The following is a 26262-nucleotide window of genomic DNA, read 5'->3' on the forward strand; positions in this document are numbered from 1 at the left end:
TACCAAATATCAAAGGCCTAGGTCTTTTAGTTTCACACAAGAAGATTTTTGAAGTATTTCCTATATAAGATTGAGTAAAAACTTAGACCTCCAGGACGGCGTCTCTTTTCTCCACAGGGGCATAATTTAACAATCTTTATAGAGGATCATTAGATGATGTCACATGCAAAATATTAAGGCTCTATGCCTTGTGGTTTTGGACAAAAAAGATTTTCAAAGTTTTCCCTCTTTAGGTCTATGTAAACCATGTGACCCCCAGGGCGGAGCCATTTTTGACAATCGGGGAATAGTCTTAACAATCTTGGTAGAGGACTACAAAATAATACTACATACCAAATATAAAAGCCCTATGACCCGTGGTTTTGGACAAGAATATTTTTATTTTCGGATGCCATGGCAACCAGAATTCTGCATGGAATTAAAATCTTTGAATTTTTTTTAAAGAATACCATCCAAGAAAAATATCTGTGAAGTTTCATCAAAATTGGCCTGATGGTTTAGGGGAAGATGTTGTTTAAAGTAAAGTTTGGACGGACAGACGCCGGACGGTGAGCAATCACAAACATTCAAAACGAAAATTCAAAAAGAGTCGATACGACTGTATGATTTTTCTGGATTTAAGGATATTTTTAAACAAAACTCGGGAACAGTTTTTTTATTATTTATTTATTTATTTATTTTTCATTTTCTTATCAGAAAGCGAATCAAAATTTAACGTATGCGAAAATATTTTGCTGTTCTATTTATTCTATTTAGATGATGAAACGATCTATATCCTGACATGTATTTTTTATTCTTTGATACTTATGGAAGGCAAACAACTTCTTCTTGTAGCAAGTAAATGTAAAAAATGTTAATTTTACATCTTTGGTAGACCCAATTTTATTGAGTCTGTTCATAAGAAGTAATGAAATGTACAACACTCCTCACGCACCGGTTTAAACGGAACTCATTAGCATTGAATGGACACCTTGATCCAAATGGGTCAGAAAATATAACAACACCAAGTACGGAGAGACATTTTACAGTCGCCTCAGAATCTAAAAATCACAAGCGCGATTCATGGATTTTCAAGAAGTCCTAAACAGCACAAAAAAGCATCTAATTCTTCAAAAATCAAAATTTCACAATAATCTAGCATTACAATAAAAACCTTCATCATTCAAATATGTTTGGGTATTCCCAACAGTTTTAACGATGTTTATGAGCTTATTATCGTTTATTTATGAACGCCTCTCTTTGCTTAAACAAAGACAAAATGATAAAGGGTTTCAAATGATTCGTACGAAGTGTAGTTAGTCGGATAAATGAAAACATGGTTTAAGGAATATTTACAATGCGTATTTTACTTTTCCTTAGCCATATGCAACAACCCGTGCGGATATGGTGGCAAATGCATTGGTCCTAACCATTGCAACTGTTCTTCCTCCTTCACCGGAAAACAATGTACAACAGGTAAGTAAGTTTGAATTAAAGGTATGCAAAAGTAATATCTTTGCAGAATTACTGTCAAGTTAAATACAAGATGACGTAGTCTTCAAGTGTTTGTATCCACAAACTTATTGAGAAAATTTAAACATATGAAATATGAAACTATCATTATGAGGAACGTATTCGATGATTTAATTTTTGTTAGCTGTTTATATATTTTGGCCTTAAAACTGTTAGTTCTTAAATGATACTAAATTCAAATTGATATCCCAGATAACTTGATTTAATAATATCTTATCAATTTCAGTGTCAGCCTAGTTAACGTCACTCGTTAATTTAGGAAAACTGATATATATACCGGTAGATGTTTTAAACTTTCACAATACTTATTCAAGTAAACGTATCCTGTGCTATTGTTATTGTAGTGTTGTGTTCCCATATTGCCCCATGCTATCCTGGAACATGTAGTTACCCGCATCAATGCAACTGTTTTCATGGATTTGATGATTCAAATAGGGGATGTCTTTCATGTAAGTATAAGATGATTTGAATAGTGATATATTCTTATTCTCCATCGGAAATTAAGGACTCGTGTTTTAGAGCGTATTGTGCAAGATTCCCTTATCATTTTTTTTTAATATAAAAAAACCCAGATGGAACGGGGTAAGTCCCGTTTCAAGTCAGTATAAAGAATGCATAGAGGTTCTCTAACACTAACGTTTACTATTATTCCTAATTTTTATTTCAGATGCAAAGCTTTCATTTAACAAATATAAGACTTTCTAACTATTTTACAAGTAGTATCTTTTTTTTTTGGGGGGGGGGGGGGGGGGGGGGGGGGTTTAACGCCGTTTTTCAAACAGTATTTCAGTCATGTAACGGCGGGCAGTTAACCTAACCAGTGTTCCTGGATTCTATACCAGTATTAACCTGTTCTCCGCAAAGTAGTATCTTTAATTTTGATATAAAATACTAACATATTATCATGTCACTCATAGAAACCAAGGAAACCGGGATTTTTTTTCACAAGCAGTTCTGTAATGATATATTTAAGAAATGAAAGGATTTTTTTCGGTGTTCATGCAAACTGAACGACAGAATAGGATCGGCAAATCCATGAATCGCGCTAGCGATTCATATTTAATTTGTCGATCCTTTTCTGTCGTTCATTTCACATGAAAACCGAAAAAAAAATAGTTTCATTTCTTATATTTACATTATATCTCCTTTCCATTTGTAAACTATATAATATTGTAAATTGCATATAGTTTGTAGCATTTAACATTAAAATAAGCTTCCCGGCCATTCTGTTCACCAGACGGAAAAACTGCGACTTTATCTAAGGAACGTTCTCCCTGACTATACGCGGACGTCGTCAAAACAGCGGTCGGTTATCACTAAGCAGCGATGACGTTACATTCGCGCTTTTCTTTTTGCTGTTTATACGGAATGAACGTCAAAAGTTTCAATGGAAAAGAATAAGGCGAATGTAAATATATGTCTGTAACAAACTAGAACTCGATTATTCTCAAATAGTTTTGCTATGCCATTGTGACCATAACGCATTAAAATGCTTCCGTTCATTTTCGGTAGAGTGGATATATATCTCATCGCTTTTCGTTGGACAATTTTATTGTCAGCAATCGGAGAAATACCATATACATGTAACAAATATATGGTATTTTTAACTTTTTCTATCAAATTTTGAAATGCACTTTGAAAATACTGTCAGTACGCCTTAACAGATTTTACTGTCAAAGATACCGGGAGTTATTCACAATTTGCAATGGATTATTAACGTAGCAAATGTCCTTTTATTACTTGAACCAATTAATAAATTACTGAGAATGTTGTGAAATCTGTGCATTAAAAATGTTTTTCAATTTTGTCTTTGTGATAAAAACAAATATTATATTGCTTTTCGCGAGCATCATTCACTGAAACATTGTCAGCCTTAGCCCTTCCCCAAGTTGACATTATTTCCTATTTCACCCAAAATACTTTCAATGTTGCATATGAGATTTTGCATTAAAGGCAGGTACAAATGTAATCAAAAGAATGGTTTTAGTTATAATTTTAATGTTAATCAAACATTCAACTTTGTGGCAATGATAAAACAATTACAGAAAAAAAATCACGAAATTAATATATCTATTATACGTGACAAAATTATGGCAGCCGAATAATAGCCATAGCCATTATAACTCATGAGCCATTACACATAACTATCATGTACAGAGCTGAGATATGACCTCTCCATACAAAAATTACAGTAAACATCGATTGCTTGAGTCGAGGTCGAAAGTAATTTGCCCGAGTGCTCCAGGCTTAAAAGTGATCCAAACATAGTAAATAGTAAAGCAACAGAATGGGGACCACTTGATTTGCTCTAGCAAGTGGAAATGCTCGAGCCATTGATACACGAACAGGTGGTGTTTTACTGTATACGTTATGTTTCTAAATTGAACATCTGTACGTAGTTTTCTCCTATTTTGTATAAACGTTATACGTGTAACTAAAATGTGTTTTCTATTTTCTTTAAGTTTCGATGGAAAACAACCCACCTGTCATTACTGAATGTGAGATCACACTGGCAAAAATACGACGAACGGACCAAAAGCAACAATTTTATTTCAGGTATACACCAGTATATTAACTGATACCAATTCCATACTGTTTTCTCTTGAATACTTGCAGAAAAGTTCTTACACACACACACACACACACACACACACACAGAGAGAGAGAGACAGAGAGAGAGAGAGGGAGAGAGAGAGATGCTTTATCTTTATTAATCCCCCGCCGTGGCGGAGGGATTATAGGAATGGTCTGCGTCCGTTCTTCCGTCCGTCCGTAACAAAATCGTGTCCGGTCCATATCTCCTAAACCCCTTGAAGGATTTTCATGAAACTTGGGTCAAATGATCACCTCATCAAGACGATGTGCAGAACCCATGAGTCAGCCTTGTCGGTTCAAGGTCAAGGTCACAACTCAAGGTCAAAGGTTTGAGGCTGCCATTTTGTGTCCGCTCTATATCTCTTAAACCCCTTGAAGGAATTTTATAAAACTTGGGTCAAATGATCACCTCATCAAGACGATGTGCAAAACCCATGAATAAGTCATGCCGGCTCAAGGTCAAGGTCACAACTTAGGGTCAAAGGATTGAACCTTCCATTTTGTGTCCGCTCTATATCTCCTAAACCCTGTTGAAGGATTTTCATCAAACTTGGGTCAAACGATCACCTCATCAAGGCGATGTGCAGAACTTATGAGTCAGCCATGTCGGCTCAAGGTCAAGGTCACAACTGAAGGTCAAAGGTTTGAGCCTTCCATTTCGTGTCCGCTCTATATCTCCTAAACCCCTTGAAGGAATTTTATAAAACTTGGGTCAAATGATTACCTCATCAGAACAATGTGCAGAAATTATGAGTCAACCATGCCAGCTCAAGGTCAAGGTCACAACTAAGGGTCGAAGGTTTGAGCCTTCCATTTGGTGTCCACTCTGTATATCCTTAACCCCTTGAAGGATTTTCATCAAACTTGGTAAAAATGAATACCTCATCAAGAACTCATGAGTCAGCCATGTCGGCTCAAGGTCAAGGTCACAACTGAAGGTCAAAGGTTTCAGCTCTGTATCTCCTAAACCCCTTGAAGGATTTTCATGAAACTTTGGTCAAATGATCACCTCATCAAGACGTTGTGCAGAATTCATGAGTCAGCCATGTCAGTTCAAGGTCAAGGTCACAGCTAAAATCAAAGGTTTTACCCTTTCACTATCCATAGCAGTGGCGGGGGATTTAGCTGTCTTTCAGACTGCCTTGTTTCTGTTATTATATAAAGATTTAAAGCTTCCGTTGAAACAACTTCTTTTCTCCGTTCATCATTTCCTATGTTTGTTTGAAATGGGGCTGAACGCAGTTTTTGTAATGTAAAATTATAATGACAATTGAAGAGACAGCTTAACAAAACACCTTTTATTATCAGTTATTAATGTTAAACCTAACGCTATTATATTCGCCGTTACGCCCACATTATGTATACTATATTTTATTTAAGCATGCCATGTTCAGACGGCAACAAAACGGATACAGTATGGTGTAACCAGGAATTGCTCAATTATGCAAATTTTTCTATGAGGTCCCACTATCCGAAAATTTCAAACTTGCCACCACCACCCTCTTACATTTCTTCTCATGGCTTTGGGATAGTTTACAGTGGTATCCATGTCAGACACACGAAGTTTCCAAGACCAGGTAGTTTCGTATAAATATTTCAGAACAATTGCTATTAGTCTGTAGATATATTTTTAAGTTTGCTTCATAGCTTAATATATCTATAGCCTTTAACAGATGCAATGGTCAGCATATACAATGATTAAAATTTGAAAAAAAAAATCATGTAAATTCAATATAAAGACGGTATTTAAGAGTTAAGCTTGCATCTCGCACTTTATAACGACTCAGTTTCATTCTTTATGCTGAAATGCAATATTCACCAAGAGACATATTTCCTACTGCCAGTGAATGATATCTGTTCTAGGACTACCTTGATATTTTTTAAGTTGGTAAAATATTTATAGATGCGGATGTGTTGCCTAAATATAGTCTACTTTACGGTATTTTTGTTATACTAAATATTCAGACATCGTCTCTTACATTCGAAGAGATTAATACAAACAGAGTAACTGTTACAGCAGTTATTCTTGTTGTTGATTTACACGTATGTTATAATGTTTATTAAGACTGTACGAATTTTATGCTAATAATAGCCTTATGTCCCTCGTCAAATCAAAAACATAAGAACAAGTTATTTCTCAATGACCGCTTCGTGTTTAAGGAATACCTAATTTGAAATCGAGCAATGCTTTCTAAATTTCAGTTACCTTGCAGAAATGCAGCTGTGTTCATTTATGTTGATGCATTGTAAACGTTCTCCTGTAAGAGTACAAACAAAGAATGAGTCAGTTTAAACGAAATGCCATTGTGTTTCTTTAATTTCTCCACTAAAACAAGGAAGCTAGTGTCACCTGTCAAAATATTCAACAACAATGATATGTTTCAATCTTGCTATCGTAATATTAGCGATAAACATTCCAATTTGCACGTGACTTGTTGATTTTCTGATTTATTTAGATGATCACAACAGAAGACACATTGCTTTAGATAAGAACTACGAGTGCAGTGGATTATCTGACACGTCACCAAAGACAAGTGTAGCCCCATGTGAAATCATTGAAGAAAATTACAAGATTAATATTGAACACGACGATTTGTAAGTAGGACGGTAATGCTTACAACAGAGTATTATTGCAGGTTGCTTACGTTTAAATATATACTTGTACCATTGCCGTTTTATGATTTCTTTTAATAATCTTGACAATACTTTTGTTTGAATATTTGGTCAGAATGTGCATTGAAGGGGAACTCCGACTTTAGCTGAATTCAGCAAGGTTTTCATTAAAGAGGTAAAATCTCTTGACAAAAGGCAAACCAAGCTTACAAATTATCAACCTCAGCCGTCCATAAATGAGACAATTTATACATGTAGAGTTTTTAAAAGGCCTCGAAAAGAATAGACAAAGTAAATCACAGATATCGAGAATGTGACCCGCTCTGGAAGGGTTGGTGGCAAAGTCAACACGTACCGTCTAATAATCAATTAAACCTTTTATCAATTATATCTATAAGTAGCAACCAAGCAAAATAATTGCAGACTTGTTTTATTGAGTCTGTTCATGGAAATAACGAAAGGCTTAATGCTTCTCACGCCCCCAGCATGGATTTAGGCCAAACTACAAATAACTAAAATTTGCAATATATGAACTCCATAACCCGAAACGACCTGTAGTTATATCAACACAGAGTGCAAGTACGGGAATACATTTTACGTTAGCCATACGGCATTTTAAGACTGTTGTTACGATAATAATAAATCTCATTTGGAAACACAAAAGATAAGTAAGTAGAACATTAGCAGACTCAGTTTTACTATGCTTATAAGGATTAATGAATTGTGAAAAAAAAACAAGACAAGGATCTACTAAAAAAAGCCACATCCCCAGAAAAAGTCCTCCTTGGAGAACGCACTAGAGGTAACTTTCAGACAAAATATTATTTTAGATATGTGTAATCCTTAAGCTGTCTGTATATTGCTGCTTCTACTATCATTCATTTCCATTATTGTTTAAAAAAGACATTAGTGGTCGGTTTAGCCAAATATATATTCAGATAGACAGATATTCTAAAATATTTCCCTTGAATAGAAAAAAATATATTTTAATCAGAAATATGAGTTCAAAGCAAGACAGGTACTTAGTTACATATACTGATTCGCATTGCTATAATTGATCAAATGGCATTTTTTTCATTGTATATAGCTTTACCGTGACATATTCTACAAAGAGCGGTGGCTATCGTCAGTTATATGACAGGGATAACTATAGGTATTACTCAAAACAAATATACAACGGCCAATCCACCAACAAAACTGTGGAGTTCAAGTTTGATTTCATAGCACCCACGCACTGTTCTGAGCCTTACTCACGAGTCAAATGTAATCATGGAGAAAAACCGATTGATGTAGGAGAGGACATAACAAAGGTAAGTTTAGTCTTGAACTACTAGTCCGATGGCTTATTACTCATTGATGTTGTAAGTGCATTCTTAATTTCTCGATAATCCTTTATGCAGTTATTTATTTTTATTTTGTTGGGTTTAACGTCGCACCGACACAATTATAGGTCTTATTGCGACTTTAAAGCTTTAATGGTGGAGGAAGACCCCAGGTACTCCTCCATCATTATTTAATCACGAGCGGGCACCTGGGTATAACCACCGACCTTCCATACGCCAACTGGATTTTGTGCACTTAGGCATGTACGATTTTTGAAACACGTATGGTTTAGTTTTTGTTTATGTTTGGAAAATAATTTGTAATCAATGACCGCTGTGTATGTATCAGTGTAATATGTAACTTAATAGCATGTTAGACTTTGCACTACATTTCTGATGCATATTCATGTGTAAATGTATATCTCTGTTTAGGCCATTTTGGTTTAGATCTGTCTAAAATTGTTACATGCTCACTTCACTCGAACACATATTTGTTAGAATCCGATTCAACTTCGTTGGGTTGGCTGGTCGGACGCTTTGTCCGGAATCGGTTACTACTACCTTGAGATCTTCAAGTTGGAACCTAACATACATGGTGATCTTATAGAACTTGAACCACTAAAACCAATATATACATTTAAGACGAACAGAACATCTTCTTTAAATTTTCCGACATATTACCCTCCTCAAACTGGAATGTATTCAATTCTTCTGCAAGCATCAGACAAGGCGAACAATTCGAAGATTGCTCGGAGGTTGGTTCTATATGACAACGATTCGACTATAATTCTTACAAAACCCGGTTTTCTTTCGGATAAACCAATGAATGTGTCAGAGATATCAATAGGCGACGGTGGTATGCACGTAATAAGTGCAATACCGGAAACGGGTTACATGTGGCAGACTACTAAAAATGGGACAAAAACACGTATCGTTTTAAACTGGGAGAATCACTTTGTCAACAAGATTTACGACACTGATAAGTTGCTGAACAGAGTGCTGGGGTATCCAACACAATTTGCAGATTTGCAAGATGATGGTGTTCTTAGAAGCAAAAAGTAAGTACTACTTTACGTCTAGCTGTACTCCATGCATGCTTTCATTCAGCATTTGTCTCATAACTACAGTGTTACTCGAACTATCGGCTACAGATCCTATTATGTTTCAAAGGAAATCTGAAATATAATCAACATTACCCACTAGTTATTAGTCTTGAACAGTGCGAAAAAAACCTGTTATTGAATTGTGTTCATATATAAATATAAATGGGCCAGTCCACGAAAAAAAATCGTGTGAGTGATAAAAAATCACAATTAAAATACAAAACTCAAGAAGAACACTTTTACCTTTGCAATCTGAAAATTGTAAAAACAAATGAAACATACTTTCAAATTTGGAGGAATTTGATTTGTCGTAGATAACTGAATGCACTGGTTTCTTGTGACAGCATGGTACAAGGATAATAATTTTAAGATATGTTCAAACAATTTATCATGCAGTAGTTATATCGTGTCACTAATACTGTTTTGTTTAAAGAATGGCCAATATTTATATTTTTGCTGATAAAATTACTTCTTTTTGTTTTGTATAAACAGGTATGTTAACCTGACAGATAATGAGGGTGCGAGAACTCGCAGGGCTATTTCCAACAAACATGGCATTGTCAAATTCGAAATAAATCGAGTTTTCACAGACGATAGACAGGTATGGCTTCATTTTTGTGAGATGACACATATACAGTTCGTTGAACAGTTTGTTAATAGGTCATGTGTTAATATTGCCTGTTAAAGATGATTAATTCCATTAGAGAATAATGTCGTTGAAGACCTTATACAAATGTACATGTAGGAGTCTTATCATCCCGGTTTATATAAATATCTTGATACGCCCTTACCGACACTGATTGATTTGAAGTTTACATACCGCCAGGAAACAGCTTTATTAATTAGTTTTTACCCTTTCTAACTGTAACATATCATTTAATGCACATCATACTTTAATCACAATGAAAGCTTTTTTCCGGTATTTAACTTTTTAACACTTATATATTCTGTAATATCCAACCTTCTATCACAAATATGAGTGTGTATTCTACCTATTAAGTCATTTTAAGTCATTAACAATTCATAAATAATTCAGCCTGAATGTTTAGCCAAGAGAAAGATATGGGAATATGCCTTTCATTTGTAACATACATACATACAAATATATGTGCCAAAACAGGTGCCAAAGACAGGATGGATACTTCATGAATTGACAGAGGAATATGAAATGAGAGAACAACTAGACGATGGAAGTCATGTACGCCTTTGGGTACGAGCTACTGATATCATGAATCATACTTTAGCAGATTATACAGAGGTACACATTGACAACACACCACCTAGGGTAGCAAATGTAAAAGTCGAAGAAAATATTGTTAACGGGACATATAAGCACACATCAAGGTACAATAACGACATATCTCGTATATTTATAATTACGTGAAATTTACCAATTCAATGTTTATTATTAAAAATCGACATTGTTTCCTCAGTTACGTTTAAACAAGATAAACAGTATAAGAGCATTTGTAATTTCAAGGTTTCGTGCGTATTTTGATATATGAAATAATATAACTAAATAAATGGACCATCGCTTTGCGCCACTGTATTCCGTCATTCGTTTTGTTGTCTGTTTATTTTACACAGTCTTTGTGTTTACATACGCTGTTTAAGGCTTTTGGTACATGGTACTGTGGTATGTGAGCGCGGCAGTTTGTACTGGAAATTTTATTTTATTGTTTCTCTAAACTCGTTTTTACAGAATCACATTTAAGGCTTCAGATGACGATAGTGGTGTTCATCGGATAGAATACAAGTTATTTGTTGGAAACAGAACGGACGAACATGGAAAAGGATCCATTCCAGCTAATAAAAATAATGCAAGTAGACATTTTTGATATGCATTGGGAATATTAATACATTTTGTAGCCTTATTTTTACATTTTCCATGCCTTATTTTATTGTATTCACAAAAGCAATTCCAACAGTGTTCTTAAAGACAGTTTAGCGTATTTAAGAATAAATTGAAGATATTTCAGTTTTTCAGTAAATACATTTCTTTTCTCAGCTTGGCGCCTATCGTTGGGACCTGAAATTGCTGCGTTTTGATCAAAGATAAACATCCTGGAGAAACAATACGTTCCTAATAGTATTGGCTTCCAGTTGTGTTTGTACATCATAATAATAAAGAAACTTTGTATCAATTATTGCTAGAAATTCATAAGTATTATAGCGCAGTTTTGCACTATTACGTAAAAGTGAAATAATAAATGAAAATTACAAATATGACAACCAAAACATGTCGCTAAAATTATTAATAAGTAGTTTTCTTTGCTTTGATTTAATACAAAAAAATAAAATTTATCAAATACATTTAAAGCTCATATTTCAAGTTATTATTTGTAAAGAGCGAATAAATTATTATCATTGTCATTATTAATGTTGTTATAATAACTATTACTATTATTATGCACAACGCCATTGAATATATCATTTATAAAAATAGGATTTAATCAAATTATTCAGTTTCAGTTTCACTTTTATGATTGCATATGTCATGTTTTGTGATTTTCCTACATATCTGCGATATGTCACATGTTTAATTGTAAAGCGCCCTTGAACGTATATTTCATATGAATAGGGCGCTCAACATCTGGTATAATAATGATAAATTGTGTACTGAAGGTGTGATAGGTGGAGGGAATGTATAACAAATATCAATACTCGGTTGATTATTCCATAGAAAAAGATTTCTACGAAATCAGCAAAAATATGCCCGTCCAAAATGGTTGTGTCACAATAATATAATGATAAATTTTCCTAGTGTGTAGCCAAAATTGATAGAAAATATTACTAATAAGGAAACGAATACAAATTAGTAAATATTGTTAATGGACATTGCCTAATTTTCGTAACTCTATTGTGCCCGCAGTAAGCAATAAAAGTAGAATGTAGAATGAAAGCGTAGCGTGTTAACCATGAGCTGCCAAACCAATTTGTATTGCAGGCATCTGGAGCTTGTGGAACGGATCCAGTCTGTAACTGTGTTTTGCACACGTGTTTTCTGGTACCACAGACACTTGATATTGATAATTGTTGGTTTCTCGTGCCGAAGGAAGACTTAAATAGATCTGCAAGAATCGATGTCAAAGTCTATAACCAGGCTCTTCTTTATCAGAAATTTTCAACAAATGTAATGCCAATTACGATTTATAATTGAAATATAATTATCATCAGTTTACAAGTTTAAGTGTTAGACCACATGGGTATAAGTGAGCTTCAGATTTCTTATGTCATTTCGTTTATTTTACTAAACCCTTCATCTCTAACGTTAACTTAATGTGACTATATTTTTGTGTTGATCACCTCTACTTCCTGTTATTTTCTGGCTAGTATTTGAAATATAACTATATAAAGATACCTACCTAGTTTGCAAGTAAATTGTCTAACTGCATTTTATGTTCAAATTATTATTTATCCACAATCGTTAATTTTTATGTAACTGAAAGAATTTTCGTGTTTTTATTACTTCTTGTCACTCGGGACATGGTGTCCATTTAATGTTACAGTGTCCAGAGAAGAGTTCTGCTTAAGTCATTGCTTAGGCATGGGGTCTGTTGTGCATTTCATTGCCTCTCGCAAACAGACAAGTGGTGGATCAGACCGAGTCTGCCTTTATGTTACCAAAGGATATCCGCAAAGACTTGCTTTCCTTTGTTTTTCTCTTTCTCGTCGTAACATTATCATAATTATTGCTTTTTCAGATAACGCGCTTAACGGATTTGAATGGTCTAGAAGAATGTGAGTATGTTCTCCTTTTAATTATAAGAACAAACTTCTTTTAAGGAATTTCACAAAAGGTGTATCATTAAATGTCAATACTTAAAACCTAGTACTGTAATGGTAAACATTTAGACACTTGAGATAAAAGCAACGGTTTGTCTTGATACTGCAACAAGGGTTTTTTATTGTTTGAATCATGTGCTCAGTCGGTCGGGCAATTGAAATAAGTCACATATAAGGCTCATGTGTCTTGCATTATAACATTTTGATCCTGATATTGTTAACATTTTGATCCTGCTGTTTTGGATAATCGGAAATCGTGTACGTTTATAATGATAGTGATATCATACCTCGTTTAAGTCTTCATCGATGCAAGGACCAGGATAGGTAAGAGTGAAAAACAAAACTGCGAAAGATATATTACAGTATAATTAATTGTTATCAGAACATAGTTTGTGTTCAAACATCATACGTTTAGTTGAATTTTTGTTTAGATTCTGGACCTACAAACATTCGAGTGGAAAAGAATCTTGCCGCAGGAGTTCGACTTGTATGGGACTTGCCTAAAACAGCATCCTGCTATGGACGAACTGATATCGATATCATCATAGTTAATTCGGACGGAAGCATAAGACATGTAAAAGTATACAATGAAGGGACATCCATTGATTTAGTTGGACTTGAACCAGATAAAGAGTACAGTATTTCACTGAAACTTGGATACAGGGGCATAGAACTTGCCGCACTGCCTTATAAATTTAAAACCGGTATGATCATGTCATTAGCATTGTGCATGTATGCACATCTTATGTTGCCTCCACAGTGGTATTTTTGCCACTGACCGTTCCAAGGCGGTGCCTCACTGTGTTTGTTTGTTTTGTCCTTGTGTGTGCGTGTACGCCTGTGTGTGTGAGTGTGTGTGTACATGTGTGCGTGTGCGTGAGTTTCGTTTTGGGGAGGCTGCGTTTTTGGAACGCGGCGTTCCCTATTTGATATTTATCCTTGTTTCTTTTGTACAAAAGGTCTTAACGTTAACATTAGAGACCAGCTCTACAATACTTATTTAAAAGTAAAAACTGTTCACGTAATTAAATAAAATATGTAAATGTATTTAGTATATTTCACGCAATTAATGCAACTTCCTTTACTTCAAGATTCTTTCGTGAATTTTTCTAAACATTTTATACTATTTGATTGTGTTTTAAAGACAGCTTTACTGACAGGTACAGGCAGACATTATTACTGCATTTAAATGCACATCACGCTATCTAGATGATATACTTAATATGGATAATCAATTTGTTTGCTCAGTTGATGGATACTATTTATCCCCGGGAGCTGCAGTTAAATAAAACTAACGACTCGGATATTACTGGTTCATTTCTAGATTTACATCTCTCTATTTACGACATTTTTATTCATAACAACACTTATGACTAAAGGGATGATTTTAATTTTAGTACCGTAAATTTCCCCCATTTGGATGGGGATGTATCCCAGGCTACAACTTATGGGATATATATTTCTCAGTTAATTCGGTTTGCAAGAACGTGTAGTCATGTTGAGGATTTCAATGAACGTAATCAATATATTACAAATAAGCTTCTTCAACAGGGCTACCGTTATTATAAATTACGTAAATACTTTGCTATTTTTTCTATCGTAATTCAGATTTGGTTTTAAAATACAATTATAGCAGCTAGAAGACACTTCTGCCAGAAGGTATATCAAAACCCGTTTTTATGGTGATGTGGTTTACAAACTTCGTAAGATTTTTGGTCATGGCAATTTTCAAATTGTATTTAGTAAAGTCACTAATCCTTTTATTAAAAGAGGTTTTGAGACACAGCGCATGTTTGGTGTTCAGCCCGTTTACAATTAGACGCTAGTTCTTAAATCCCTCCAGGACTGAGATATCTTGATTTCTGTCTTCTGGCCTGTGTCGTCGGGCCCGTAAGGGTGTTTCCGTTGTTGCTCTTCTTCTGCAAATGCGTTTTAGGTTCTTAATGATTGCATATATAATATATATACAACAGCATTTTTGTATTTTACATTTCTTGCCTTCTGTTGCCTTTGCATATGTTATGTTAGGGTTTCATCTGGCTGGGATAAGTCCTATGACTTTGGAACATGATGGGGGTAAGAGTGAGGTTAGGTGCACCATAAACCGGTTTAAGGATGTAGGAGCGAATTTTTTTCTAAAGTTTAGAATTTGTTCATACTCTGTAAGCTTGAAGAACATTTGTTTCTAAGAAAAACAAGAGAAGAAAAAACACAGGTCACCGAATTTCTATAGCCTATGACATTTTCTTCACCCACTGTTTAAGCATTTCTGAAATTTTGTAAAATTGAAAAAATTGTGGTATTTTAAAAAACATATTATATCCCATTTAATGGTATAGGGATTTCTTGTCTTACAGGTTAATATGAATAAAAGGTAATGTCAGTATTATATAAGCATAAATGTCACTAACAGATCTCTTTCATTTATACATATTGACATAATTACCCCACCCACTTTATTTTCAATGGAAAAATTGTATTTAAATCTACAATATAAATTGTGACGGTAAGATTTTCAAAATATTTTGAAGCTTTAATAACACACAAAAATGCTTCAAAACGGAAAGAAAAAGGTTGGGGTCACCGTGCATCTAATGGCATCTAGGTGCAGGACAGATCGTTCGATAACTCGCGGATCAACGTTGAGCAGCAGGTTGAGTTATCTACCTATAATCTCTAGATTATCCCGGAGTCAAATGGGTTGCGGATGAAAATTTAAAGTTTACCTAGTTGAGTAATGGATGATCGGTGAATCATGTTTATTTAAGCATTTACATTAGTAGTAGATGTATGTGTATACACGGTATAGCTTTATCAAATTGAAGATGCCCAGGCAAAATGGCGTGCTATTTTCTCCTTATGAGAAAGCATTTTAATCTTTATGATTATAGCATCAAAACACAGAAATATTCGATAAACGAACAACATCTTAATATTTTACCTGATCATTTCATGTTCTGCCGTACTGCCGACGGATACTTAAAATAATTTGAATAAGTTGTCCCATTTTGAAAATGAATGCCATTTGTAAAGAAATAAAAATAACAATTGCTGAAAACTGTGTTCTACCTAGTTATGTGAAATTTCAACACTCGTACGCTATTGCAAATACATTAAAACCAACACATGTAACACTTCTTTGAAAATGGTGAGTTTTTAAAGACGTTTAACTGTCCGGAAGTGGGGTCCCTTTAGACATTTCTTTTCCGGAATTCAATGTTTATATCAGTATACTGACACTTGCTTCGTAGAGTAATATACATGTTTATATGCTTTCAGTTTTCATGTGAAACAACTCTTTCTTCCTATGATCTGGTGTTTGATTTTTTTCTCAAAACGTAAGACTAAGCGTTAATGGAGCTTGTATGGAACAGTAAGATCATAGAAAGCAAATGCAAAAATGCGAAGATACTGTTTCAGAAGGAGGAGGCCTTGAAGGAGATAGTTACATCATTAATATTATATATTTATATTCAATTTCTACCATGTTCCTCAAACATATCCAAGTAATCAAACACAAATATACTTTAATTTACTTCATGTATAATTGAAAATAAACCATGTATATAAATTGAATAAATATGAATCAGCATATTCAAAGCAAGTATCTGTATCATATTGTATTGACTTCTTTTTTCATGTATAAACTAGGAAAGTTCTCTCTAAAGACAAAAAATTTTAAAAGTTAGTTTTTCTTAAAAAGTCATCAAATTTGTGAAAATAATTATTTGGAATAATTCTTACTATTTCCTACATGTTTGTGTTTTTCGATGATCTGCATTTTCATACATATGTACTGAAACTATGAAATAATCAAAAACAAACCTTGCATAAAATTTGGGTTTCACATATCATATGACAAAGGGGTGGTCCCAGTTAGGTGTCTGCGCAAAATGTTTTTTGATTTTATTTATACTTTGTGGTAATATACCTATATATATTAAGTTTCATTAACAAGTGTAACTGTTTCCAGTTTTAACTTTCTTTTATAGATATTCATGTTTAAAGTGGGTGGGGTAATCTGACCTGTGACCAGCCAGGAACACAATTTCTGTTATTTTTTTAAAAATGGTTCTAACTTTTACCTGAAACTTTCAGGATAAAATAACTAAGCAATGGACATTCACACAACATGTTGCATTTTAAATTGTACTGAATACTTTTTTAAGCACAGAGCCACAAAGTTTTCTAATCAAATTTACTGATTTTCAATGGACGAACTTCACCTAAAAGCTAAAACATTTTTTATTGGTTGAGGTATTAAGGTGTTATTTTCAGCAGATATTGTAAACTAAATAAACATAAAAATGACAGTATATCAGTATACTCTGATTAATATTGAAAGAGTGGTACACTCTCAAACTGGGTAAAAGTGGGTGGGGTAAATAAATATTCGAAGCAACTCTACAAAATTGTGCAGTTGTTACGAAATGGCCTCAGATTGTCTATTACTATCTTAATTGTGCCCCCATGAGTGGCGGGGGCATATAGATTTGCTCTTGTCTGTGCATCCGGCCGTCCATCCGTCCGTGCGTCCGTCCGAAGTTCGTGACGCGCCTAGCTCTAAAAGTATTTGATATAAATTGATGAAACCTTGCAAGAGTCTTTATCATGATAGAACTTGCGCACCTTCTGTTTTTCATCTGGCTCCGCCCCCTAATTTTAGAGTTACTGCCCCTGAAATAGTAAAAATGCACATTTTCACCTTGAAACACGCCTAGCTCAAGAAGTATTTGATATAAATTGATGAAATATTGCATGAGTCTTTATAAAGATATGAACTTGCACACCTTCTATTTTTTGTCTGGCTCCGCCCCCTATTTCTAGAGTTATGGCCCCTGAAATAGTAAAAATGCACATTTTCACCTTGTGACACGCCTAGCTCAAAAAGTACTTGATATAGATTCATGAAACCGTGCCTTAGTCTTTATCATGATATGAATTTACGCATCTCCTTTTTTTGATCTGGGTCCGCGCCCTATTTCTAGAGTTTTGACCCCTGAAATAGTTTAAAATGTACATTTTCACATTGTGACACGCCTAGCTCAAAAAATATTTGATATAAATTGATGAGTGTTTATCATGATATGAACTTGAGCACCTACTACTTTTTATCTGGGTCTGCCCCCTATTTCCAGAGTTATGGTCCCTGAAATAGTAAAAAAATGCACACCCTGTGTCCTACAGACACAATCTAGCTTTTAAATACAGACTCGGTTGATAAATTTTAACAAAAAAAATTTCTCTTTAATAAGACTTTATACATGTGTGCTATGGAAAAATCAATGCAGAAAAGGCGTGGGGGCTATAATGGTTGTTTTTTGCCCCATCTCGGAACTTCAAGAAAATGACCTGATTAATAGATCAAGACATTTTTTGCAATAAAACCTCACTTTAATTTCAATACCTGAAAGATGGTTACCATGGCAACCATTCTACACCAACACCTAAAAATTGCAATTTTGCACAAATTCATTGGTTTTTATAACATATACATTAATAATTCAGAAGAGTTTAATATATATTATTATTTTGTTTTAGTGTCTAAATGATTCATTAAATGTTACCTTCATTGCGTAACTATGGTAACCGTATGTTTACTGTCAACTGCAGCATTATAACAATAATAGTACATACCTAAATTACTGTTTTTCATTTTAATGTTACTAAAATCTAACAATTGTGACAATTTATCATTTAGATCTATTACGTAATTTGTAACTTAAATCCTCCCATTCGTCCATATAATGCCTATAAATTTTAATCTATTCCCCTTCAGTAATATCAGGGCTTGATACAGTGTCATCATCACTTGAGTCAACGTCATCCAGTTTTCTATCAGCATCTTGTATGAAGTCAAACCAATTTTTACTTGCTTGCCACTGTTTGTCCTGATATCTGGCATACCCGAGGTACCAGATTACGGTAGTACAGTGTGAGCACATTCCGACAACTCTTGCTCCAGGTCTGCATGTACAGTACCATGCACAAACGCTTGCCTCGTTATATTTGATGTAAACTTTGTAAATCTTTGATGATGTGTGTCTGCTTTGTAATTTAGCTCTCAAAAAGTATTGGTCGTCATTATTCGCAAAAAGCTCAAATCCACAATGTGTATCAAAGTGTTCCTGCGCATATATCTTAGCCATGTTGAGTTGGTACACACCAACCGTTAAACCCCTTATTTCTTCTTCTGACAACCTTGGGAAGTCCTTTACGTCAATTTCACCGTCATTATCACCTATTACTTTCCAAACTGTATTTTTCCTGTCAAGACCTTCTCTTTCCACTTTCTCCTGTAATTCATTTCTCTGTTTAGACAGATATAACATTTTTGCGGCCATTTCAATATCCTTGTCTGCATCCTTAGCTACACTCAGTGGAGGAAGAAACCTGTTGCTTATAGCTGCTATCAGCTTAACATAATCTCCAACAAAAGGAATCTGTGTGTTGGGAATAACTCTGTCTAAGTATTTCCACTGTTTCAATCTCCCATTAAAGGATTCAACCACCCAGCGTACTTTCGTCACTAATCTTGACGCATTTCCATCCTCTGTTGTCATTTGTTTTTGGCCTTTATTTAGGAACGTTGGCATATGACATTTCAGTCCATACACATCCTCAAGTAATTCTACCGAGTCCCTGAAACCACGATCTACAATAATAACATCTTCTTCCTCGAACCACGATCGAATTTGCTCTATGTTGTTTTCAAATGTATGTTTTAGAATATTTGCATCATTATTTTTGTAGTCACTCAAATACGGTCCAAGAACTGAAATTACGTACCCAGTTGTAGACACAAATACCACTGGTTTAATTAGAGGACGATGTTTATGCATACTATATGATCTTCGCTGAAATGATGCCTGAGTACTTTTCTGAATATAGATATATGTGCCATCAATTACCAGAATTGCTGTGCTGTTTCCAACATTACCAAAGAGGGTTTGCGCTAGAGGACGGGTATGATTATTTATCACTTCTTCTCTAGAAATGTGCTGAAAACCAATATGTTGAGGAACAAAATCTTTATTCAGTGCATTTCTTGCTGTATTTACCGCACGTTTAATTGCATCTTTGCTCATATTGAACACAATTGACAATATTTTGTTAGACATGCCTGATCTTAACTTTGTAAGCAGTATACCGATGCATGTTCTTGTACTCCGGTTTTGTGTCTCTAATAGACCCACTCGCTATGTACGAACAGAGGGTTTCAATGTTGGATTCAGTGTTGTAATATTTTCTGGTCCTTTGGGATCATGGAGTCCACTCAACATATGTGTAATAGAGTTCCGCTTAAGCCGGTGCTAGGGGGCGTGAGAGGTGTTGCACATTTCATTACCTCTCATGAACAGACTCAATCAAACCGAGTCTGCTATTATTCTTCTTGGTTGCATTCCTTGCTTCCAAAGGATCTTTTTACAGATTTTTTTTCAAATTGGTCTTTATCAATGCCTAGTAGATTCTTGTAGTCCCCAGCACACATGTTAGATCCATCGAAATCAATTCTTTTGTCAGCTTTGGTTTTGGCATCATTCCTCAGTATTTGCAGGAGATTCATTATATCAGTTCTGTTGAATGCAGTTTTTGTTTGCATCTCTCGTGCAAAAATGCTAGTTAATGCATTATTTGTAAATGATGCATCACTTATGTGAACAGGACAACATCTTGATCCAGCTGGTATTAAAATGTTACTCTCAATGAACAGTTCATTCCGGGCAGACAGTGGTACAACAAGTAACTTTGGTCCTCTACGCTTGCACACGAAACAGGTTGAATGACTGCCACCAACTGATGGTATTGGTAATGCTATGTGCTTCGGAGATTTCATGGCATCATTGGAGGGTTCAATATTGACTTGTCTTTTTGGAACTTTGTTTTGAGTGTCCCTGTAGTACATGGCCCTACATTTGTTACACGTAACACCATTTTCATTCACTTGGATAAAGTAAAACTTGAGGAGATACCGCCTAAGACCTTTATAACCTGGTCCATTTATAAATCTGCGCTCAGGCGGTTTGGTTCGTTTGTTGCATAAGACACAAGGATAGTCTCTTCTTGATGTCATCCTGAAACATTAAATAGAAACAGTTAAATACATAAGTACAAGAACGTGCATTAATATACTGCTTATAAAGGTATTACTAACTAAACATTTGTCAATAGGACACTAGCGCTCCTACTTCGCGTCACTCTACATGGTTTCATGATTCTAGGTGAAATATTTCATGATATAGGCAACAAAACTTTTAAGCTCTTTAAGTATATTTTTCAATCAGTTGTCGAAGACCATAACTCTGGTCGTGCTTAGTGCAATCCCAAACAGAACACCTGGTGCACAACAAGTTTTAGACTGTATGTATGTTACATTTTGATATACACGGAAAACAAAATTATGTCCTTAATGCGTATTTTTGACAAAATCAAGGGCCACAACTCTTATTTTGCAGCGTGAAATTCTAGCAAATGTTAGGTGCACAAATTCACACATACATAGTTTCATGATTATTAGTGAATTTTTTTAAGATAAATGCAACACAAACTTTGAAGAACTTTATGTGTATTTTTCACTAAGCCAACGACAATCTGGCTAAGCGAAACGACAAAAACACAACAATAGATATGCAGCTTCACATTTATAACACAATCCTGTAAAGTGTCATAACAACTAAGTCAAATACTTTTTGAGATACATGTGACACAAAGATGTATGCCCTTTATGCATTATTTTCAAAGACCATGAGTCATAACTCCGGACTGATAAAAATATTCGTCTAAGGTACACAGCTTCATTATGCTAAATCATATTCCTGTAATGTTTCATAATCTTCTGTCAATTAGGCATTTTAATGCATATGTTGTCAAGGGTCATAACTCCTGTCTGGCTGTGTGACATCCCAATTGAAACACCAGGTACGCAATTTCACATGCTGAATAAAAATCATTTGAGGTTTGATGAATTTAGGTTAAACACCTTTTGAGATATGCACAACACGGCATTGGACGGACAGGCCGACTGACAGACATACGGGTGGAAAACGTCAATTCTAAGTGCCCCCTTCCCTGAACCCATCCTAGAATTAAAAAGCATTTGTTTATAAAACTAAACTACTCAGACTATAAAGTTGTCATATTTAAATGCATATATAGACAAATAAGGCAGAACACATTAAAATAAATATAGCATACAACAACATTTATTGTTTATGCAGGTGAACAGTACTTTAGCCATTCTTAGGTCCACAAAACCTTCATGATCATAAAAATACTGTTCGATTTATGTTGATCTAATATAAAGTTATGAAAAATAAATAAATTAACTGAATTTAATCGATCGGCAAATAAAAACGCTATTGCATTTTAAACAACTGCATACCGGCTTATATCCAGCGCCGTATTGTTAAGCCAGAGAGTGAAAATCCAGTACCGTACTCCCAGCGCGTCATGACAACGTGTAAACAATATCTTCTTACTACGAATTTACGTATCATGTTTGGGAACTATAACTTCAGAAATTGAAATTTATGTATAAATATATGATTATTTGATTCTTTTTTTCTAGCACAAAAACAAAGTAAAATTTATTTAGATCTAGTACAGTATCGTAATCTCTAAAATTGAAAATGGCAATCTGTTCAGACAATTTATCGGCGAATCGGGAAGTTGTTTCTGTATGTTTCAATAATGTTCATCGGATTGTTTACACAGTTTATAGAATAATTGTGTTTGAAATCATGCGAAAGGTTTTATATTTATGTCCGTTGCATTATACTGGCAGTTGGATGATAAACAGTGGCGGGGGAGGGGGCGGGGTTATGAAATCATTGGCTAAAGGTACGGCCTGTCAACAACGTAGTACAAAAAGCCTAGATGTGTATATTGTATAAATATCGCTGATACGTAGAAAGATATAAAAGATATATAGGCTCTTACCTGACTTATTTACGGAGTTGTTTAAGAATTATTTAAGTCTACATCGGATATACTTTCGTACCGTCTGCTTTTCTGTTCCTTTGACGGGGGCCTGTCTAGAAAAGGATGTACGGTATACGAACCGGATGGTCCGAGGCTATGAAATAGACATCAGTTGGAACCATGCAAAATTTCTGAACAAACTGGTTAATTTTTGCTGTCCTCAGTTGTTAAAAACGACGAGCGTTTTGATTTAAAGAAGCATCTTTACCGACACAGTCACAGGTGTTTATACACCTCGATATTGTTGATTAAAAATTTAAAAGCCTCCGCATGCAAGAACCAACACCAAAATCGCTCAAAATATGTATTAAAAACCATAAAATATGTACTTTGAAAATGGCGTTGGTTCTGATTTGCGGAGGTATGTAAATTTCAATAAATTCGCTGAAATTACACCTAAAATAGCTTAAAATACCAATTCTAGCTATATTTAGACCGTTGGCATAGCAACGGAAAATTTATTTCTGAATTTTTCTACCTGAATTATGTTAGTTTAGGTGGTGAACATTAAAACTAGATACCTTGTTGCAGTTTTCAATTGATCTTTAGTTTTTCCGATTTTGGGGCCAGAAACAGCCATTACAGTCCCCACGCCTTTAATGTTAATTTGAACAATAGCTTTCCTCAAAATATACTGCCTCAGGCAAAACCTTTTGTTAAATACTTCGAGCTTTCAGGGTTAATTTGGTTTGTCTACATATCATGTTCAATGTCCATGCTTTTTCTATGACACACACGTATAAAGTGGGAATTTTTTTTGTTAAAATTTATCAATCAATGTGGTATTTAATAAAATTAAGATAGTAATAGACAATCTGAGGCCATTGCTTAACAACTGCACAATATTTGTAGTGTTGCTTCGAATATTTATTTACCCGACCCACTTTTTCCCAGTTTGAGAGTGTACCACTCTTCCAATATTAATCAGAGTGTACTGATATACTGTCATTTTAATGTTTATTTAGTTTACAATATCTACTGAAAATAACACCTTAATATCTCAACTAATGAAAAAATGTTTTAGCTTTTTGGTAAAGTTCGTCCATTGAAAATCAGTAAATTTGATTAGACCACTTTGTGGCTCTGTGCTTAAAAAAGTATTCAGTACAATTTAAAATGCAACATGTTGTGTGAATGTCCATTGCTTAGTTATTTTATCCTGAAAGTTTCAGGTAAAAAATTAGAACCATTTAAAAAAAAAAAAAATAACAGAAATTGTGTTCCTGGCTGGTCACATGTCAGATTACCCCACCCACTTTAAACGTGAATATCTATAAAAGTAAGTCAAAACTGGTAACAGTAACACTTGTTAATGAAACTTAATACATGTAGGTATATTACCATAAAGTATAAATAAAATCAAAAAACATTTTGCGCAGACACCTAACTGGGACCCCCCCCCCCCCCACCCCCCACCTTTATCTGTCGAGTTTTCGTGTTGTCAGGTATAAATATGTCTTCTTGGCGCCCTTTATTTGTTGTGCTGTCGTGTTTTCGTGTTTTAGCACCGCCGACACGAAAACCCGAAAACTTGATAAACTAGGTATTTGTCGAGTTTTCGAGTTGTCGTGTTTTCGCCATGCCAACACGAAAACACGACAAATACATTATTTGTCGAGTTTTCGTGTCGGCGGGGCGAAAACGCGAAAACTCGACAAATTAGGCATTTGTCGTTTTGTCGTGTTTTCGCCCCGCCGACACGAAAAAACGAAAAAAAAACACAATATAGCTGCATGCTAGAAAATATAATTTTAAGAATTAAAATTGACTAATGTTCTATGTATATTTCGACCGAATACCTTTTTATTACATAAGAAGATATCGAAAGACGAAGGTCGAATATCAAAATAATATTTTCTCACAATTTAGACCCAAAAATGCACCAGAGGTCACCATTGCATTCCTAAATTTCAAAACTGTCCGTGGGAATATCATTTTACCCGCTCACGTACCTACAATTTTGAACTAAAAAGCAGCTGGGACCACACTTTCATACCTATATTTCAAAAATTACAAGGGAAAGACCCTGTGATTCCACTGTCGGGAGGGGCTGAACTCCCGTATCTCAAACTTTGAACTAACAAAATGCAGCAGGGGCCACCATTTTATTAATAATTTTGAAACATTTCCAGGTGGACTTTTGTACCTAACCCCACTCGGCTCGCCGATGCTGCCTTCATTCTCCAATGAAATATTTCTGGAACCGGGTCTATTCTACATACACTTTGTATTGTTAAAACGATAACTGACATCTGACATATTATCGTACTGATTATAATCTCAGATATTTATTGAATATAAATAAATTCTGAATTGATGGTTCGTTCGAATAGAAAGATAAATGCTTTTAAAACCCTATGCCACTGGTTTCAGAATAAGTCAACTCTACGTTTTATAAGAGATGTCTGAAAAGCATTTGTCGTGTTTTTATGTTGTCGTGTCGGCGGGGCGAAAACAGGACAACACGAAAACTCGACAAATACCTAATTTGTCGAGTTTCGTGTTTTCCTGTCAGCGGGGCGAAAACACGACAAGGGATGTATTTGTCATGTCTTTGTGTTGGCGGGGCGAAAACATGAAAACACGACAGCACGACAAATATAGGGCGTCAGTCGAGTTTTCGTGTTTTCGTGTCGGCGGGGCGAAAGCATGAAAACACGACAGCACGACAAATAAAGGGCACCAACACGACATATTTATACCCGCCAACACGAAAACTCGACAGATAAATTTGTCGTGTCGGCGCCCTCTAAACGTTAAGTTTTCAAGTAAAATGTGTAGTGTTTTCGCCCCGCCGACAGGACAACACGAAAACACGAAAACTTGACAAATAAGGTTTTTGTCGAGTTTTCGTGTTGTCATGTTTTCGCCCCGCCAACACGCCAACACGAAATGGCAGAAATCAGCCACCATAGGTTATCCTATTATATCGACTTGTTCAATATGTTCTACTAACTGCATTAGATAATATATTACTTGACTCAATTCTATTTTTTCATATTGTAATAAGAAATATGAGTACCACTAGGACGTGTCATTTTAAATGTTAAATAGGTGTATTACAAGTTGATGCGTAAAGTAAATATTCGCTTTCTTTCCTTTTTTTACGGAGCCGTGTTCTTATAACATACATTTGTACTTATTCTATTTAGATATCTTTGACCTTGTATTACATAATCTCCTGTAACGCACTCACGTGGAATCCTCATTTTAATTAGTAGTATAAAAGGAAAACATGAAAACAAGTTTGGCAGACTAGGTTGTTTAAGTTATACATTGTAATATGCTTTGTTTCAAAACTTGACGAACTTTGATTTGAAATGTGATACTGTTAACGAATGATATGGATC

General features: G+C 34.8%; 2 protein-coding genes across 2 annotated transcripts in view; one reads left to right on the plus strand and one right to left on the minus strand.

Moving 5' to 3' along the window:
- LOC123531687 (uncharacterized) overlaps window positions 1–13709 on the plus strand; it is a 33091-nt gene extending 19382 nt beyond the window's left edge. The window contains exons 4-16 of the mRNA XM_053535952.1: window positions 1360–1455; window positions 1857–1961; window positions 3975–4068; window positions 5488–5684; window positions 6564–6702; window positions 7808–8030; window positions 8541–9100; window positions 9638–9746; window positions 10266–10489; window positions 10848–10965; window positions 12093–12278; window positions 12850–12886; window positions 13363–13709. Coding sequence (XP_053391927.1) covers window positions 1360–1455; window positions 1857–1961; window positions 3975–4068; window positions 5488–5684; window positions 6564–6702; window positions 7808–8030; window positions 8541–9100; window positions 9638–9746; window positions 10266–10489; window positions 10848–10965; window positions 12093–12278; window positions 12850–12886; window positions 13363–13709 — 2435 coding nt within the window. The remainder of the gene's footprint in view (window positions 1–1359; window positions 1456–1856; window positions 1962–3974; window positions 4069–5487; window positions 5685–6563; window positions 6703–7807; window positions 8031–8540; window positions 9101–9637; window positions 9747–10265; window positions 10490–10847; window positions 10966–12092; window positions 12279–12849; window positions 12887–13362) is intronic.
- A 4987-nt stretch (window positions 13710–18696) lies between these two features.
- On the minus strand, window positions 18697–22010 carry LOC128554656 (uncharacterized). The gene is made up of 3 exons (XM_053535953.1): window positions 21967–22010; window positions 20361–21006; window positions 18697–19932 (listed from the first exon to the last, which is right to left on the minus strand). Exons 1-3 carry the CDS (start codon window positions 22008–22010, stop codon window positions 18697–18699), a joined length of 1926 nt encoding a protein of 641 aa, XP_053391928.1.
- Window positions 22011–26262: the final 4252 nt, after the last annotated feature.

The sequence above is a fragment of the Mercenaria mercenaria genome, unplaced genomic scaffold (genome assembly GCF_021730395.1).
Source record: "Mercenaria mercenaria strain notata unplaced genomic scaffold, MADL_Memer_1 contig_598, whole genome shotgun sequence".
NCBI classification, from domain to species: Eukaryota; Metazoa; Mollusca; class Bivalvia; order Venerida; family Veneridae; genus Mercenaria; species Mercenaria mercenaria.

What these genes read in the sequence shown, in the direction of transcription:
- LOC128554656 (XM_053535953.1), bottom strand. Translation starts at nt 22,010, where the DNA reads ATGGGTTCAGGGAAGGGGGCACTTAGAATTGACGTTTTCCACCC. An exon ending in AGAATTGACGTTTTCCACCC is followed by an intron (nt 21,007 to 21,966) that starts GTATGTCTGTCA and finishes TTAATGTTTCAG; the next exon opens with GATGACATCAAGAAGAGACT. An exon ending in ACCAATTTGAAAAAAAATCT is followed by an intron (nt 19,933 to 20,360) that starts GTAAAAAGATCC and finishes ATTGGTTTTCAG; the next exon opens with CACATTTCTAGAGAAGAAGT.